The 20,528-nt window shown below is 41.0% G+C and overlaps 2 protein-coding genes across 2 annotated transcripts in view; one reads left to right on the top strand and one right to left on the bottom strand.

Annotated features, from left to right (window-relative positions):
- The window catches only part of SCG3 (secretogranin III), a 44,365-nt gene extending 43,574 nt beyond the window's left edge, over positions 1–791 (top strand). The window contains exon 12 of the mRNA XM_065412275.1: positions 673–791. Coding sequence (XP_065268347.1) covers positions 673–791 — 119 coding nt within the window. The remainder of the gene's footprint in view (positions 1–672) is intronic.
- A 14,554-nt stretch (positions 792–15,345) lies between these two features.
- LYSMD2 (LysM domain containing 2) overlaps positions 15,346–20,528 on the bottom strand; it is a 28,458-nt gene continuing 23,275 nt past the window's right edge. The window contains exon 3 of the mRNA XM_065412044.1: positions 15,346–16,165. Coding sequence (XP_065268116.1) covers positions 16,117–16,165 — 49 coding nt within the window. The 3' untranslated portion in view covers positions 15,346–16,116. The remainder of the gene's footprint in view (positions 16,166–20,528) is intronic.

Here is a 20,528-nt window from a genome sequence, read left to right as displayed (position 1 = left end):
ATGCTGTATAGAGGCAAATGCTTGGGTTTAGGCCCCTGTGTTTATCATTTAGCAGTGCAGCAAAACATGGAGAGCGTCTTTCAATCCTTGTAATGTGGACTGGCACATACAGACAACTCACTGCAATATTTTTCAAATCTGGAAATGATTCTTGTAGCCTGCCAAAGCTGAATAATCATATCCTTTCCACTTAGTCCCAGTGATTTGATTTCTTGAATTTCTTACATCTGTTCTCAGGAAGGGTAGTTTGTCGTAAGCAAAAAGCTGTCAGAGAGTTGAAGAACGCAAACTTTGTTTTTTTGATGGGAAATAGTCAGTTTAGTATTTTCTGTGAAGTCCATGATAACTGGGAACATAATAGAGCCTTAACAACTTCTGCATGCACAGACTTCCAACACATTGAACCACTGGACTGAAGGATGAGCTATGTTAAAAAAAACTATTACAGAGCAGGAAAGATAGATTAATAATACTTATTGCGTCTCACATACAAGAGGACTTTGCACAAGGGTGTTTTTTTATTACTATGCCAAGATTCATTTGTAGTAAGTTCCGTTCTTTCCCAGGTGACAGAGAATGGAATTGGTGGATAATGTTTACAATTACATTGTTTCATAGGTGAAACAGCAAAGCGGGGAAAGCTCATGGTGTTCATGAATTCATGTTTTGCAGATTATGATCTTTCAAAGCTGAGGGATTTCATTGATCAGCAAGCTGATGCTTATGTGGACAAGGGCATCCTTGACAAAGAAGAGGCGGATGTGATCAAGCGCATATACGGCAGCCTGTAAAAACACAGGAAGGATGGTGAAGTCACTTGACTGCCCAACATGTAGGAAACTATAGTATAGCTTCACCCACTCCTAGCTCAGTGACCTCAGATTTGTTATTTTGAGGATATCATTAGAAAGTGCTCTGTTTGCATTGTACTGAATCTTTTCTAGGCAAAAGTGAAGAGCTCTATTGCTATGTACACTGACTGCATACTGTATTTTCCTACACACAGACATCAACCCCAAAGGCCGAATTATGACATCAAATTTATACTTAACAGGGTAAACTACAAAACCTTCTCTTTGACATACTATCTGCATTTGGTTTGCTCCGGTAGAAAAGCCATGTGTTTTTGAAAGAAAGTTATTTTGACACTGCATCCTTCTGCTCTCACTCCGTTAGCTTTTCAAAGATGCTATTGTATGTATTTGTAAAGGGCATTATTAGAACATGAATTACAGTTACTAGTTCTACAAATAAATATTTGAAAATAATTTCCCTATTAAAATTGTCATTAGTCTCCATATTATTTTATGTCTAGAATGTCTTATTTTTAAATCATTGGTGGATCATCGTTAGTCCTGTCAGTGTTTGTGTTTGCACATTCACTATTACAGCTCTTTGAGTACGTGTGCCATTAACTAACTAATGTATCTCTGACACTGCAACTGCCTTTCATACAGGTGGTACAGGAAAGAGCTGAAGTCTCCACTGCCAACCATGGTAGAGACATTGTCATTAACACCCTTAGCAGTTCTTTAGTGTATCCTTTGATAACTGTCAGTTCTCTGTGCATGTATAAAGAGCTGCATTCTTGATGTGAGTAGCCTCATAACAGTGTGAATAGCTTTGAATTGCTAAGTAAAAAATGTAAAGATAATGAAATCATTTTGAGGGGAGCTTGCAATTAGAGATGTGCTTAGGAACATGTGGCCTGATTTTCAGATGGACTTTAATGGGAGTGGCAGGAGTGCAGCATTTCCGACAATCAGGCCAATGGTCCATTTATTGACCTCTGAACTGTACTGGGTGATATTATTTCCTTTAGCACTATGGGGAAACTCACTCTCTCTCTCTCTCTCTCTCTCTTTCTCTGTTGTATGTAAAAGCGAAGGCAAAGCAATGAGGTTTGAATTTAGTTCTGGAAGTTCTCAGGCTTAGCTTTTGTGGGATTAAGTGAGTTCTCTAGTCTAGCTGCTGGGAAAATTCTGTCTCCTGCACTCATTGGCCTCTTCCTGGATGCTTGAGATTAACTCCCATATGACATTCTTTTTAAAATCCGGGATGTTCACTTGACTGCCATGGAGACTATAGGTAAATACTTGTCTGGCTCTGTAGGGAGCTGTGGATGTACGATATACTCCAAGGTCTGTGTTAGCGTCACATAGGGAGACTACCTACTTCCTTATTTTCTCAGCACTCTTGAGAATTAGAAGGAAAAAGATCTGAACTACATTTTGCCTGACGGCCAGAATGAACTCTGGCCAATTGCCAGCATAGTGCAAAGACCTACAAATGTTACCAGTAGCAAACTTCAATCAAACGTTAAAGCAATGAGCCATAATAATATGTACATTAGAAGGCTGTTGGTGCATGGATTGATCAGTGCCTTCAAGCATCCAAGAAGCGCACCATACTCTGCTTATATGCACCCTGGTGTGGGTTATTGCTTTATAGTTTTGCTCACTAATTATAATTTTTTTTACAAAATCAAAAAGAATATTGAGTAATGTGTACCTTTCTGCTATGAAAAACAGTACCTAGTAGCCGCATAAGAGAAAATTATGGGGAAAAGGTTCCCCTGCTATTTCAAATTAACGTGTGTGGGGGGGTTATTCCTAGCCCTTCTTATCTCTTTTACTTTTTCCTTTTGTTCATCTGCTCCCCATTTTAAGGTTCCCTAGACTATTTAGACTCCTTTTTCCGCCTCATGCCCCTCAAAACATCAGTTACCCTTTGATAGCAGTTCGTGGCCCACCAGCTACTTTCAGCTCACTTTCTTGTTTGAAAACTAAATTGGAAGTATTGACTCATTTCCAATTTGGGGGTTACAAGAGAAAGTCAGTTAAAAGTGGCTGTAACTCTTGGCACTTTGGGAGGCAACAGCACATCAAGACTGTCGTCGTTTTATTTTACTAATCCCGACTCCTCTTCTTCCTCCTTACAGTTGCTTCCTTCCCCCAACCGCTTTCCCCTCCCTCCCTTTGTTTACCTTTCTTCTTCTGTCAACATCATGGGTCACAGAATATTTTTGAATGATTTTTCAAGGATTAGATCCTAGCTGTGTATTGTCAGAAGCTTGCACAGGGGTGTGACATCATAAGAAAGGCACGGACAGCCAATAACATGTGACTAGTCTATAGGCAATCAGTGTCCACAACAGACCTGGTCCAAAATTATAATAATTCGCAATTTTAATGAAACTTTTTGAACTTTTGCAAAATTATTAATTTCGACCAAAAAGGGATGAAATTTTTGAGAAAATTGTTCCAAAAACGTACATCCCATTGTTTGACCAGCTCTAAACGACCGTCAGAATCTCATTGTGTGGCCCTGACTCCTGCTGAGTACTCACTCGCCCATGTAGTCCCATTGAAGTCAACATGAAAAGCTGAGTAGATAAGCATTTTGATAAGCACTACTTTGGTGAGTAGATACACATTTTTAAACCATTGTTTATGCTGGATTCATTTCTCCCCCTGACAGCTGGTCCAACTGGTTATGTGACTGTTTCAACTGCTGGTTTGATTGGTGGCACATCAAGTCAAGTTCAGGCAGTCACGTCACCTTTCATAACGTGACAAGACAGGGCCAGTCTGATGCATCATCCTATGCTGCAAAACAGCTGTGACTTGTGCTAAATGAAGGTCAGAGTGATCTGAGCTATAAGTGGTACTGCAGGTTAATAGCCTTTTATGAATGCAACTTGCTACGGGGCACTTGGTGGAAATCAGTAGACCATGTTCTGCCAGCATTTTCTCTACTACCACTAGGGGAAATATTTTCCATCCTTGCACATCTCTAGTTCTAATACCACAAAAGAAATTTGTCTATGTTGTTCTGTTTGTATCTCTGCTAGATGCATCAAAAAATCCTTCACTATCTAAATTATCACTGACAATTGTAACAAGTACAAAATATACAGTATTCACAGTATGAGCTTTTCTATTAGAATATTGTTTCTGATACTGTACTTTATTAAACACTTTGCTACAAGCTACAGCAGTTGAGGGTGGTTTGTTTTTTCTTTTGAAATGGACTAAATACATCGTTCCCATTGACTGGCTCTTGAAGGGCCCAATCCTGCCCCACTAAATCAATAGGAGCTTTCTCGTGGTTATCAATGTGAATATGATAGGCCCCAGTGATTGAAGAATAATGTTGGCTGGAATTATGGGCTGTCTATCGCCCTCTAAAGTCAATGGACAGACTTCATAGCCTGAGCCCTACATCCACACTTCTGTCCACACTAGCAATGGGACCAAAACCAAAACCTTTTATCTGACACACCCTCTCTTTGGTGATTTGAGTCCAATGGAACCCAGTCCAAATCCCCCTGAGGTTTTGATTTTACAAACCCTGACTGAAAAAGGTTTTGCAAAGCTGAAAGCACAAATGCCTGGTTTGCTCATCAGAAAAGTACAACAAAACCAGAAGTGTTTACACACCCTACTCTTCACCCCCCACCAGAACTTTGGTCATTCAGATCCTGAACCACTGCTCTTGTTGGTGTTTTAAAACTGATGAGGTTTTGCAAAACCAGCCCGCAGCTTCCTTGATCCAGCTCTGATCCAAACAAGTTTTTTGTATTGTCTGTCCCTATGCCACTCACTTTGGTTCATGTCATTGGGGCTCTCACATGTCAAATATTTTTCTCCCTTCATATATAATTGATACAAATACAAGGACATAATAGTATCTTCCCAAGCAAATAAAGTTAATTGCATGTGCAGTAACAATAGAGTCATAGTGAGAAGCAACAAGGACTATACAAAGAGAACAGTCCCCTTGAAACTGTCACTCATATTGATTGATACAATGACAGCCAATGTCCTAATACATAAAACATTTCAGGATCTTAAAGAACCCTTCCCTCACCAAATGCAGAAACTTTCCCCTGCAGTAGCAATAAAGAGACATTGCTGGTAAGCACCAAGTCCTTTAATTTATTTTCTGTTTCCTGGGGTTCAACATATTTAAAGTACATTTTTATTACCATTTAGCTATCAGTGTGCTGGAGCAGTTGCCTTCTGTGCAAGTCACAGAGCATTCAAAATTACGAAACTCAACCGTAATATGTGGTAACCACTGAACAATTCCACTGGAGGCCTTTATTTCAAAAGCACAGGAAAAAGCATGGACAGTGCTTCTAATGGGAGAGCATCAATTTAATTCATTTTATGGGAACCTTCACTCTGTGTGGCAGAAGCCTTTGTTTCACTGGAATAAAAGGATGTGTACAAACAGTATACTGAGGAACTCACAGTGAAGCAGTTTTAAAATGAACTCTGCACACACTCAGTCACAGACGTATATTCACGTTTTAAAGTATGAAATATAAAATACAGCAATCTGAAAAACCAGCAACATACATCATCTGAATAGAGCAAATTCTTTATTTTTTTTTTCAATCCATGTTCGAAAAGGTCAGGCCAAAGAAAGTGAATGTTTGCCATTTAAATAAATCTAAGACATTAACAGGCTAATTGTGTAACATACACAGACGCGGCTCCACAACTGGGGTTAATGCATTTGGCATAGCTCCAGTGAAGTCAATGGAGTGCCACAGATTTACACCAGTTCAGGATCTGGGCCCCAAGTTCAGGTCAAACCTTAGACAGTGTAACAGAGTGCATTCTGCCCCTTTCACGACACCTATTGGTCAAGCACACCCTACTCCTGGTTCATTGTGGAACAAGGGAATTCTGGGATGGCTAGTCCCATGAGGGACCCTGGGATTTGTAGGCTGCTGCAAGGCATGCTGGGAGGAGTGCCAGAGAATATAAGGAGCAGTTTTCCTTCAAATGTAAAAGAAAAATGGAGAGGGCAGATCTGGGGTTTGGCTGTGCACTGAGAGAGCAGGGGACGTTATTTAGGAGGGGCTGTTGAAAAGAATCCATCAAGAGGCAGGCTGAGAAAATGGAAAGGGGCAACCAAGCATTGGTGTGGTCTTAAGGCCTGGTGTTGGCATGGGGGCTTGTTTAGTAGGCCTAGGCGTTCAATGAGTATGGAAGTTAAGGGCTAAGAGACTGTTAGTCTTGCACCAACAAACTGCTTAGCCTGGGGAGGGCTGAAGGAACTGTTTTGTTCTGGACTCTTTGGCTACCCCTGAAGGAGTGGACTTCTGGCTTTGGCTGGTGGACCAAAAGCACTCAGAATACTCCAAATGACCCTGCAACAGGCTGGAAATTGAGGCACAGCTCCAAGGGAGAAACTGAAACCTGACACTGAAGAGGTAAGAGCCTACTACAGGCAGCCATCTTTTGAATAGCTTTAGACTACTTCAGCGCTATTACCAGGAAAACCTATATTTATAACTGAGTGTTTAAGTGTCAGTATGGCAGAGCAATCTTGGCACATATATGTCCAATGCAGCTAAGAATAGAGGCCAGCTTCTAGAGTCCATACTTGAGGTTTGAGCATTGGCCTGCTAAACCCAGGGTTGTGAGTTCAATCCTTGAGGGGGCCATTTAGGGATCTGGGGCAAAATCAGTACTTGGTCCTGCTAGTGAAGGCAGGGGGCTGGACTCAATGACCTTTCAAGGTCCCTTCCAGTTCTAGGAGATAAAATAAATTAATGGAGATATCCTAGTTATAAAACTTGTTTCAGGGTAAATGGGAGTTCTGACTAATAAGGACTGTAGGATCCGCCCCAAAGGGAGTAGCCATAGCTGTGTCCTCACCAGCAAACTTTGCAGCCACATTTCACCACCAGTTGTCGCAACAGTGGAAGACGTAGCATACTCAGGCCTGAACCCTATCTGCACTATAGCTTCCACTGTTGCTACCACTGGTGATGCAGTCAAGGACCCAGATAACATCTTTAGTCTACAGGATACCTGGTTAATACAGGAGGCATGATGCTCTATTACCTTGCAGCTTTGTTTAGCTACTCCCACTGGTGAAAAATGAGACTAAAGTACTACAATTTTGCTCTGGTAGTGAGTTCCTCTCCCACACAGATGTAAATACCTACCTGGGGTGGGGGACAGTGGAAGCTCAAGCCAACTGAGCTCTTGGGAAAGACAGGTTGAAATGAAGGTTCTAGTAACAGATTCTCATCTCAGTTGTCAACTGGAATAGCTGTAGTAACTCCATTGATTTAAGTGTAACTACTCTGGATTTAGCCAGGCATAACTGAAATCATAGTCTGGCCTCCCTTCACAATGCATGAGTGCAAAATTCCCATTAACTTCAATGGGACCAAGATTTTATCTCAGTACTTAGCTAACTGTTAGATATGGATGTGATGGATTGGACCCCCCCCTTCTGGGATACCACCTGATGTACTGGGATTTCACTGAACCTCTCTTGCTCAACCAGCCTGGGTTCCCTCTCCCTGCTTATTTCCTGAATAAGTCTATGTCTACACTTGTACCAGTGAAAGTAAAGCGCTGGTTTGTGTACTCACTTAATTCCTCAGGTGTCAGAGTGTTTACATTAGCAGCACTTCCATTGCCATGAGAGCAGTTCTCTATGGCAGCTATCCCACAGTGCCGCTCTCCCCATTTTGACAATGGGTCTTGTGGGAAGTGGGGGGGAGGTGATCACGGGGCATCCTGGGTCCCTGCACAGCCACCTCTCCCCAAACACTGATCAGCTCCAACAACGAGGAGTCCTTGTGGCACCATAGAGACTAACACATTTATTTGGGTATAAGCTTTCATGGGCTAAAACCCACTTCATCAGATGCATGGAGTGAAAAATACAGTAAGCAGTATAAATATTACAGCACATGAAAAGATGGGAGTTGCCTTACCAATTGGGGGGTCTGTGCTAACGAGGCCAATTCAATTAAGGTGGACATCTCCCAGAGAAAGTCTTGAAAGGCAGCTACACAGGTTTCCAGCTTAAGACTTCAGGTGTTACTCACAAGCTAGACACCCTTCCAGCTTGGGCTCAAACCTTCTCCCCCCAGTTCAGTTCTTGCTTTCGGGTGTTTTTCAGTGTCTCTTTGGGTGGGGAGACAGAGGAGAACCATGATGATGTCACTCCTCTGCCTCACATAGCTCTTATGTAAGTCGGGAACCCTTTTGTCTCCCAGTGGCAGAACACTGGCATTCCAAGGGGTGGGTCCAGTACCAGGTGACTCAGACCCAGGTCTCTGCAAGGCTGTGGCAGCCATTACTTGTACGCTGTCTGGAGTGTTCACAGGAAGACTAAGTTCTTTCACAGTCCATTGTTTTTGCTAATGAGCCATTAGCCCTGTCTGGCTTTTCCATTGTTGTACCTGAAGGGCTAGTTGGGGGTGACACTCAAAGTAACACATTTGAAATACAGATACATAGTCAATATTCCTAACTTCAGATACAATTTGTATGCCTGTATCATTTTTGGATCAGATTCAGTAAATCAAAACCTTTCCAATATCTTACATGCACCACCTTGCATAAAGTATATCTGCTATGTCATATTCATATCATAAGCATATTTTCATAAAGAATGTGGAGTGAAAGGTTACAATGGATCCAGAGCAACAGATCTCCTGATGTTTCCTGATCATTTATATGGTGTACTGGCCATATAAATAAAGCAGTTTTGGCTTGTCAAATAAGGTACAACTATTCCACGTGTGATGCAAAGAGCAGAATGTCTGAAATAGTTTGTAAGCTCCTTGGGCAGAGATCATGGCTTACCTGTAATGGGAAGCAGCATTTGGGTGCCATTAAAGTAACATAGAATAACTAGAAGCATTCAGCAAGGCAGCCTTGAGGTCTCTATAATGAAACTATACCCATGACTTGAGGCCCACGTGTATCTTGTTGGTGTTAATTTAATGAGGCCCTAGTCCTGCTCCCACTGAAGTCAATGACTGCATTCCAACCTACTTAAATGGATTAGGCCTGTACATAACAAACAATACGACAAATGCTAAAAGTGAAACCACAGCAAATGCTTAAGCTAAAAAAAAATTAAACCTACATCATTTTGAGCTTTCCTCTGTACTCTGGAGAGCCTGATCCTGCACACCAGAGGCATTAAATCAATGAGGTATAATCTAGCTCTTCTTCAGGTTTAGAGCTAGAGATGGGCCCAAACAAAAGCCACAGATCTGAACTCCTGCAAACTTTGTGGAAGCTCCAGTCCACCTCTGAATTGGAACTTTACAGTCTGGACTCCTCTCCAGTTCTAGGAAGGACAATCAGAGCAATATATGAAGCTAAATTACTGTATTCATAAGTACTGCCCTTTATTTCTAGTGAACAGCTAAATATAAAGAACAAAAGTGGGCTGTTTGACAGCTGCTGCATTCCAGGTCAGGGGGATGAAGTGATCCCTTATCTACTACATAACAGGGATGTTGTGATGTTTAGTTTAATCCCTGAGAAGTATATGGAGATGTTGGATATGGTAACTGCAAAGTTGGTAGTGGTAATGGTCCATACTATGCCCTCTAAACTTCAAATGGGCTCATTTTACAAAGCAAAATAAATATAGGTTCAAGTTTCCAAAGTAGTGAAGGGGATTTAGTCACACATTTTTCATTAAAATTAATGGAAGACCTGGCTCTCTCCCTTCCATTGCTTTGAAAATCTCCATATCTATCTCTCGTTACTTGTTTGTGAGACAGTGAGTAATTTCAAAGAGTCAGCCATCTCTCAGAGTAGGAAACAAGATTGCTTATTGAATAGCTTTTTAGATGTAGGCAACAAAACATGTAAACCAAAGCCCATGGGAACCTACAAAAAATATTACTCTGCCTTTTAAAGAAATTGGTTGGAGTGACTGAATAATAAACTGTTCTGTTCTATTAAATGACTTTTTGTAACGCTTAGCAAAAAAACAGACTCAGCTTTGTTACAAGACATTTTTGTCTACAAAACAACTTCCTAACATGATCAGCCTAGGATGAAACCTTTTGCATCATCTGCAATCTACCTGAGAGTTTGTTTACACATTCAGGTAATGCACGTTATGGGGGCGTGATTTCTAACACAGACAAATGTGTTGTGCATTAATTGGTCTCTTTAGACTCTGCAGATGCACATGAAAGGTTTCCTAGTGTGCTTTAGCATAGTAGTGTTGTATGAGCCCCATGTGAAACAGAGATTTGCCCAAGTACACATTGCAATGTCAGACCCAATGTGCACTTCTGTAATTAACTTTAGACTAGAAATTTTAGAAAGATCACAATCTTTCAGGGAGACATCCATTACTTTACAGGTTTTTTTATTTTTTAGCCTCACTTCAGAGTGCAAATTTGTTTATTTGTAATAAAAATGTAAAGACAAAGATGGGCTGAAATATCTGCTAAATTATTCAGATTTGATCTAATGCAATAAGCACACTGTATGCAACCAAATATGGGACACTTGCAATTATTCTAAAGGACGCTCAAATACGTTGTCGTTGCTTGTCTGAACTATCTTTTCTCATTAAAATAGCCAAAGAAGAAGAATCACATTTATTAAGAAATCTGAGATTTGGCTAATCATCTAGGTTTAGTTACATTTTTATTTTACTATTCTGTTATGTGAATTCTCTGAAAGGTAGCTGAGTTCCCAAAGATGAAAGCTTCATAAATATGGTGAGTGATAACCGTTCTAATTCTAATCACTGATTCACATTTTAAATCTCTATTAAAATGAACTATATCTTCGTTTAAAAAATAAATAAAAACCACCAACCACTGCCCTTGTATTTCATAAACTAACTTGCAAACATGTTATCTGATATTTGGAACACACATGTAAATAGATACAAAACTTGCCCACTTCATATCACACACCATACACAACATACTCTTCTTGTAGTTTATTTGATGCTGGATCTTGGCATGGATGTAACCTATATGAAGACTGGGAAAACTGACTATTCCTGTTAAACAAAGGAATACTCTGAATATTCAGGCCCAGAACAGTACTGGTGGAGAACTACATGCATCTTTTGGTATCAGTTGTGCTACTATACCAAAGCAAGGATCTAGGTTCACTATCTTAAAATATCTCCATTGGTCTTAGTCCACAAAGTTGCTCTCGTTTAAACAAGGTGTGCTTTTTAAACCTACTTAAACCAATGTAATTTTGTATGTGGACACACTTGCACCAGTTTAATTGGTAAAATGTCTGTACCGACAAGACACTAGGTGTTTTCTTTCAGTATTCTACAGTTCTGTGGACTGCAGATGACTTCTCTATAATATCTCTTATTTTCTAACTTGACAATTCCTTTAATTCAGATCTAAAATGTGGATGGCTTATAATATTTAACCAATGATTTTCTTGGTGATTTGCTATGGGCCTGATCTTGCAACCCTGTCTCACATGAGTTAGTACTGTTGACATCTAACCTACCCATTCTCATGTACATAATTTAGCCTTGTTACACGCTTGCCAAACTCTGGGAATACGGTTGCTAAGAAGGAGGAAGTGGTTTGGGGGCAGTAATCTGAGGTTCATAAAGAAGTCTATGTTGCTGGTTCTGGCTTTAGGGCCCAAGGCTCTGTTCCATGAACAGGAACTCCTTTCTTCATTCAGTGGTAAAGATTCAAACTGGTTCCTAGTGGCTTCCAACTAGTCCCTTTTTTCCTTAGAACTAGGAGAGCAGAAGGAGTTAGAAAATTAAGTCCACAAGGACAACAATATTGGTAGTACTAGCCTGGAACAAGGCATACTGGGAAATAAAGGAACTCTACCCTTCTCCCACACATGGAGGGAGACCAGGAAGGAAGTAGCTTAAACGGGTGGTCTCTCCGGAAAGTTGTGTAAACCCATTTTGTTTATGGGGGTTTGTGAAATCCTTAGTACAATTGAAATGCACCTTTTGATAAGTGTCAGAACAAATGTCTGAGATACTGGATGTATTTTACTACCTTCTTGGGAGTGAATGGAAACAAAGCCCACTGCAAGGGGAATTTTTTTCTGGTTACAAATCTCAGACTTCCATTCTTTTGCCAGGCTTGGTGTAGCAACTAAATCTAATTCAATTTAAGAGCCAACACTTTCCAAGTGACATAAATTTCGGATTGATAACGTCTCTGAGACTTCAGCAGATTCTGTTTGTGCTCATGTTATTCCATGATGGCATATTGTGTATAAAATTACTTCTCTCCTTCCCCTCCTATGTTAGTTTTCATTCCCAAAAACTTTTCACTTGATTTCCTGAATCAAAGTCTAATTTCTATCACAGTTAACCGTGGGGTAAATAGGAATGTGAGTAAATTATTTTCATGGTTGCAGAGAAAGTCATGAAAATATGACTTCAGTGTATCCTAAAGGCTCAAACCAGAAGGCAAATAACCCCAAATTTATTATTTTTAAACTATTTTTGAACATTTTGGGTTGGCAATATTGGATTTTGTACAGTCCTGTCTGACTTGTTTCTTGACCTCCCTGTCCTTAGAACTGATTCACTGCTTATCCCTTCACGTACAAATTTAGAGGACCAATATAAAAATTGGGTTATTTACTGTGCTTGAAAGTAACAACCTAAACACCAATTCTTTGTCTCTTGTGAAGATTAAATGCAACAGACATTCTAGACAGGTAGAAAAATGACTGTAGCAAGAACATAAATAAGATTTACAGAAGTCACTGTAAAAAAAATTCGTAACTGAGATTGCAGCTAATGTCAATTCATTCCAGAGCTGGCTGGCTCTCTCTATGCCAAAGGTTCAAGCTTGCAGCCCATACTAATGGGAATTTACATCAATACACTTCATTTTTAAAGCAGGTTTTTTATAGTATTGAATTGTGGATCAATGAAGAGCTTGAGATGACAATACAATGTTAAATAAGCCTATCTAGTGATACATTCTATAGTATTTTTAAAATAATTAGTCAAAAGAAAAACCCTCTCAAGCCATGAAACCTAATAAAACTCTCAACAGTTGCCTGCAGCTCCAAATCTGGGCTAAGAGCTTGGATCAATTTTAACACTATCCCTAGGGAGTCGTACATCTGGCAATTTGAAATCCTTTTACTGAGGAAAACAATGGGATCATCACCTTTCCTGGAGCACAACAATTCTGATGCTGTTTCCACTTTTGCTGTTCATTTAAAATAACAACCTAATTTCCTTTAACCACAGGTTGAGCAGTGACAGCTTTCTAGCTCCCATGAATCCTTGCATCAAGCACATCCATTTCTGCAAAGAAACTTTTCTAGAAAGAAGAACAGGAGTACTTGTGGCACCTTAGAGACTAACAAATTTATTAGAGCATAAGCTTTCGTGGGCTACAGCCCACTTCTTCGGATGCATATAGAGTGAAACATATATTGAGGAGATATATATATACACACATACAGAGAGCATGAACAGGTGGGAGTTGTCTTACCAACTCTGAGAGGCCAATTAAGTAAGAGAAAAAAACTTTTGAAGTGATAATCAAGATAGCTCAGTACAGACAGTTTGATAAGAAGTGTGAGAATACTTACAAGGGGAGATAGATTCAATGTTTGTAATGGCTCAGCCATTCCCAGTCCTTATTCAATCCTGAGTTGATCGTATCTAGTTTGCATATCAATTCCAGCTCAGCAGTCTCTCCCTGGAGTCTGTTTTTGAAGTTTTTCTGTTGTAAGATAGCCACCCGCAGGTCTGTCATTGAATGGCCAGACAGGTTGAAGTGTTCTCCCACTGGTTTTTGAGTATTATGATTCCTGATGTCAGATTTGTGTCCATTAATTCTTTTGCGTAGAGACTGTCCGGTTTGGCCAATGTACATGGCAGAGGGGCATTGCTGGCACATGATGGCATATATCACATTGGTAGATGTGCAGGTGAACGAGCCCCTGATGGTATGGCTGATGTGATTAGGCCCTGTGATGATGTCACTTGAATAGATATGTGGACAGAGTTGGCATCGGGCTTTGTTACAAGGATAGGTTCCTGGGTCAGTGTTTTTGTTCAGTGATGTGTTGTTGCTGGTGAGTATTTGCTTTAGGTTGGGGGGTTGTCTGTAAGCGAGGACAGGTCTGTCTCCCAAGATCTGTGAGAGTAAAGGATCATCTTTCAGGATAGGTTGTAGATCTCGATGGGCCACAAATAGAAGTTCAGACACAATGCTGTAGAGATATACAGCCCTTTAATTCTAACACTGACTCTCACAACGCAAGTGGGTAGAGCATGTTAGGTGTTTTTGCTTTTCAGCTTTGCAGATATGAATCGCAACGTTTAGTCACAAGTGAAAATGTATTTGTTTGTATTCTAGGCCTCACTTGTGCATGCAACACAATAACATGGTTAACAGTCTCGCTTACGGAGAGGCCCAATACTAAAATAGCACAAATGATTTTAGGAGTTAAAGAGGGTTTTTTTTGACAGAACTGTGTAGAGAACCAAAGGATGTCTCCAATAGCAGCATAAACACTACGTTTGCTCTCAGATTGTAGCAATGAAAGTTACACAGCCATTAAATGATTCTAGTGTTCAATCTTTACCCATGGACTCTATATTCCCTTTTCACAGATTAGTAGATTGTGATTTCCATATTTCAGGCAGTTTAAAAGCATGTATGCTTTAAAGACAAAGTCAAGACAGTGGTGAGATTTTGTTTATCACCATCACTCCCCAGTCCCTGGGCAGTTTTCCTTTCTAGTACTATATACCATATCACTCTGGATACCTAGAGATTTAACTCTATCTGAGAATGAAATCTTTCTTCATCCCCATCTCCATCCTGCACATGGCAGTTCTGCATTGGACAGCAGAGATCAAGGACCCCACAACTCCTGCTTACTGCAAATCAGTGCTCTGGGGCAACACAGAAAAGGAGCTTGAGGAAGAAATGGAGAGCCACCCACATGTAGTATGAGGGTACATGTATCAGCCATGGCTATGCTGGTGCTCTGTGTATGTGTATTTGGTAAGGGGAAAGGATTACTCCCTCACCTCACCCCACCCCCCACGATCTCTTGCATATCTCTGCACAAAGTAGGTTTCCTCAGGCTCTGTACAAATATCAAATTTGTCCCTTTGAAGCAGACGTAGCTACTTCAGTTTCTAGCTTTTAGTGCAGATTTCCTAATCGTTAGCCCTCTTGATGGGTTAGTGAGAACATCAACTACTTAGTGCTCATTAAGAAAGTGGCCAATTTCCCCCCTGAAATAGACTAATTAAAATGGAAGCAATTTATATGAAAAGGTTTAGGCCTCCCCTATCATATTTCCAGTCCTCTAAAGATCGCAAAAGTCCTCCAAGTAAATGAGAAGCAAGAACCTGCCAATTTTGATATTTCAGTGTAAAAATTAAAGAAAGCTGGGGTAAAGAATCTTTGCAACTTCAGGAAGATGGATTATTACTCATATTGAAGCAATAAAAAGCACACACTTTTTGCTCTGAAATTCCCATTTAAAAACTGATGGAAAAGTCCTAACTATAGTGGATTAGTGAAAACCAGACAGACTACATAATGAAGAATATTCATTTATTATGGGGGGGGGGGTTGTTTAATAAAATTACACTGAAAATATATCTGCACACAAGAATACATTTATGAACAATTCAAATGTCACTATAACACAAAGAAAAATACCTCTTACTATAACTTTTTCCCCTAAACGCTTTCTTTACCCAATCAAAATTGAGGGCTAAATTAATCCTTTACAGGAACACACAGATGTTATTTATATATGCACACTTACACACACAAAACTTAGGGATAAGTTCTGCAGCCTTGCTGCAGGCAAAACTTCCGTGGCAAATTTGCCTGCATTGGGACTGCAGAATCAAGATGTAAGTATCATAAAATTTCAGTCATTTTATATAGTTAAGTTTGCCAGTGATAAGTGTAACTTTCTCCATAAATATTTAATCAAATATCTCACACTATATCTTAACAAGTATTTACAAACTGTATACTAAAGATAAATGCATCCTGCATAAAGGTGACTTCAAGGATATATTGTTGCTACCATGCTACAATTTACACAGAAGAAATATGAAGGCAATTGCTAGTTTTGCAAGGCTTACACCTCTTATTGATATAATTTAAGGAAATTAACCTGCGGAAGGCAGAAGAGGTCAAATAATTTCAGTGCAATTAGTCAGTGAAATTACCCATTCATGACTTGTAAAAAGTACACCACGGTAATCAGTCTGAAAGGCTTGCTTTTGAATCAATTATTTAGTTCTTTAAGAACTGTATCTTCATTCCATGTTTGCAGGTCATCATGTGTCGGTCATCTACTGGTGATAGGAAGAAGTTGCATAGGGACTTTCCTCATCCTCCTCTCTGTAGTGGGGAAAATTAACATCACAGTCAGTTTAGGAAGATGTATAAGTGACATACATCTCTATCAGGAAACTGCTGTCATAAAGCAGACACCCACATCTATCCATGAAGAAACACAATGATCTCACCACTTTCTACAGCTGTAGTTACATTACTATGTATATTGTATAGTAATACTATAGATACTAAGTAATGGCTTCAACAAGAATATGAAATTGAAAGTAGGTTCAAAAAAGCAGTAGCAGCACAATATTCTTCATCATCAGAACCTGTGCTAGGAAACAGGAATAGTGAGCAAAACTCTACATTCGCTACATCCCCAATACTGCAGGAAGCAACATGAGGGACATGTGAGTGCAGAACCTGTCCCATTTTCAGTGATGTTGCTCTCCCTTGCCTTCCTAGATCACTGGTATGAATGTGAATATTCTCGGAAAGAGAGTGTTGTACATTATTATTGTAGGAGCTTCTAAGCACTAGTGTAATACAACTGGGATCCTGGTGCTAGGTACTGTGAAAACACGAAGCAAAGACAATCCCTGCCGCCAAAAAACGTACAGGGATATCCTCTAAGGGTATCCAATGTTGGGAGCAGAAAGAAGCAAACCTGTAACCCTGAATGATTAGCTGAGCAAAAACCTCCATCCTACTCTGGCCAGCTACTGAGTTGGCCCTCTTCCTCTACATCAGGGGTCGGCAATCTATGGCACGCGTGCCAAACACGGCACGCGAGCCGATTTTGAGTGGCACGCAGCTCCCTGCTGCGGTCCCAGCCCCCAGCCCTACTCAGGCCCCCCTCCCCCCCCCCCTCTCCCCTGCAGGGGCAGGAGGCAGAAGCTTGGTTCTGCGGCAGCCAAGCTTCCCCCCTCCCCTGCTTCTTCCCCCAGCGGTGCTTTCCTGCCCCTCCTCCTCTCTGTCCCTGCGCCAATCAGCTGATGGCCCTAGCGAGGGGGAGGGGGAAGAGCGGCCGCGTGCACACAGCTCCGTAGAGGACGCAGAGAGAGGTAGGGACGGAGCCTGGGGGAAGGGGGTGGAACAGGGCATATCCCTTCCAGCCCCCTGCCCTGAGCCGCTCAGGGCAGGGGGCTGGGAGCAGCCCCACGAGCCGAGCACCCCAGCGTTCTGCCCTGCACCCCCCACCCCTCTGCCCTGAACCCCCCCCACCCCAACACACACCCATCTCTCTGCCCTGCACCCCCACAGCCCCATCCCTCTGCCCTGAACCCCCCCACACTCAGCCTTCTGCCCTGCACCCTCCATACCCCCAGCCGTCTGCCCTGAACCCCCCACACCCCAACACACACCCCAGCCTTCTGCCCTGCACCCCCACAGCCCCATCCCTCTGCCCTGAACCCCCCACACCCCAACACACACCCAGCCTTTTGCCCTGAACCCTCTCCCCCAGCCCTCTGCCCTGACCCCTGAAACAACCCCCCCCCCCAGGTTTGGGGTCCCGGCCGCAGGCCCTGATCAGCCCTCTGCCAGCCTAGGTGAATAGAACCCCAGGCTGGCAGCGGGCTGAGCAGGCTGGTGGCGTAAGATCAGCATTTTAATTTAATTTTAAATGACGCTTCTTAAACATTTTGAAAACCTTGTTTACTTTACATACAATAGTTTAGTTCGGGGTAGGCAACCTATGGCACGTGTGCCGAAGGTGGCACGCGAGCTGATTTTCAGTGGCACTCACACTGCCCGGGTCCAGGGGGGCTCTGCATTTTAATTTAATTTTAAATGAAGCTTCTTAAACATTTTAAAAACCTTATTTACTTTACATACAAGAATAGTTTAGTTATATATTATAGACTTATAGAAAGAGACCTTCTAAAAATGTTAACATGTATTACTGGCACGCGAAACCTTAAATGAAAGTGAATAAATGAAGACTCGGCACACCACTTCTGAAAGGTTGCCGACCCCTGGTTTAGTTATATAATATAGACTTATGGAAAGAGACCACCTAAAAACGTTAAAATGTATTACCGGCATGCGAAACCTTAAATTAGAGTGAATAAATGAAGACTCGGCACACCACTTCTGAAAGGTTGCCGACCCCTGCTCTACATTATTTGCAGACCAGGGCAGAGGGATGAGGTTTAGCTTCCCCGCCCCCCAAAACAACCACACACACACACACACACACACACACACACACACACACCCACCAACTTCAGCCGGAGATCAGAGAAGATGTGAGAGAGATTTTAAGCCCTCTAATACTGTCTAGGTCAGAGTATTCCCTTTTTACTGGGGATAACAGGCTGAAAGGTTACATTCAAAAATCAAAACCCAGTCTGAAGAGTAAATTATAGACAAAGGCAACTGTTTCAATGATTTGCACAAACCCTTACATCTAGAACCAATTTGATTATGAGGGGAAGGATAGCTCATTAAAATTTTGACCCATTTCATCTTGCTGGTAAACATAGTAGACCTTGTTAGCTTTCAAATTAAAAATGCAACAGCAGCTAAACAGGATATAAGTAGGAGATCCTGGGGAAGAAAACTTCTTACTATTTTTTCTGTGCTCCTTAAAAGGAACAGACTATAGGACACTTCAGAGTCTTAATTTTTCCCCATCCATTTGTATCATAATTGTATAATTTGTGGATGACATGGAACTGACTGTATTTCAACTGGCAACACTTTCACTAAGGAACCATGTACCTTTAGACTACACAAAAAATGAAGGAAATTGGGAAAGAGGAGTGTCAAAGCAAACCGCCTGAGAGGCCAAGAAATTGGTATGGCTGTCATTTGGACTTAGTTGGTAAAGCTGCAGGTATAAAAAGCATTCATATATATAAATTCAGTCAACAATGAGGCAAAGAAAATCAAGACTTGGGTTCCACAACCTGTAATGCACAAAAATGCACTGCTAGCAAATGGATTCTGAGGAAATCCAACTGCATAATGCGGTATTTGTTAATATTAATTAGGGGCTCACTTTAACAAGTACACTTATCCCTTCACATACAAATTTAGAAGACCAATATAAAAATGGCACATAGGACTGGAAGGGATGTCGAGAAGTCTTCTACTCCAGTCCCCTGCACTCAAGGCAGGATTAAGTATTCTCTCTAGAAGACCATCCCTGGCACGTGATTGTCTAACCTGTTCTTAAAAACCTCCAATGACAGAGATTCCACAACCTCCCTAGGTAATTTATTCCAGTGCTTAACTACCCTGAGAGGAAGTTTTTCCTAATGTCCAACCTAAACCTCTCTTGCTGCAATTAAAGCATATTTTGTTATAAACACTGCTTAAAGTACAAAGCCAAGAACTCCCCACATACATACACAATATGCACCTACTGTGCAAAACGTTTAATTAACAAACATGTTAAGCATACTTGGCTGTGTCTGTTAAATTCCAATCTCAAATTATCTTCCCTTCTTCTTGCAATAGCAGATATAAGGAATGTACCAAAAGCATGCCTGCATCATATGATGGCAATCTATGTAAAACAGACTTAGAAACATGCACCCATGTGTTCACTAGTTGGAGAGATCACACTAGATGATCTAATGGTCTAAACTCTACAAAAAGTTATAACTTTTACTGCAGAGATTGTGTTTGTTTTTCACCCATTTATACACTGCCTAGCACAATGGGGTCCTGGCCCATGACTAGGACTCCTAGGTGCTACTGCAATACAAAAATAAAAAGACAGCATCCCAGCCCCAAGGTGTTAGTTCAAACAAATGCAGCAAAAGTGTTCATGTCATAAGATCTGATCCGAGCATCTTATTTGAATGGAATGGTTTGGTTTGGTTAAGCAATTTTGCTATTGTGCAGCCTTGGGATTATCACTGAGTATGCATTATTCAGAGCTCTGAGTAGCAGCAGAGGCACTGAAGCTGCTTCTCTGCAGACTTGCATAGCACTGCATTGATTACACTTGGCTCATTTAGATAGTTAACTTTGCAATTAGAAGAGCTACAAACTTTTTTTTTTAAATCAAAGGCTGAGTTTTATAGAAGTTGATGGCACATGTCCAGGAAAGATTCGACTTGCCCTAGGCAAATGGATTTTTTTCAATCCCAACATTACAAAACTCGTATTAAACATGCATAATTGAACTTATGTTTTTTTTCATCAATCAAAAGAATACTGCAGATATCTTGATGTAAAAAATAGAATTCCAGGTATGTTTGTCAAGTGTGGATAAAACAGGACCATGGAGTTTGTGGCACAGGGAATATCTGATTTGATGTAACAACCTATGCATGGTAATCACTGAGACAAAATTCAAATAACTGTACACACGTGTTTTCTTAGAACTCTGTCCAGGAAAGTAGAGAGATTACTGAAAAACAATTTAAGGTCCTCTTTTCTCCCTTCCCACAAAGCAGTGAGTTGGAAA

The sequence above is a fragment of the Emys orbicularis genome, chromosome 10 (assembly GCF_028017835.1).
Source record: "Emys orbicularis isolate rEmyOrb1 chromosome 10, rEmyOrb1.hap1, whole genome shotgun sequence".
Taxonomy (NCBI): Eukaryota; Metazoa; Chordata; order Testudines; family Emydidae; genus Emys; species Emys orbicularis.
This window is presented reverse-complemented; position numbering and strand designations above follow the sequence as displayed.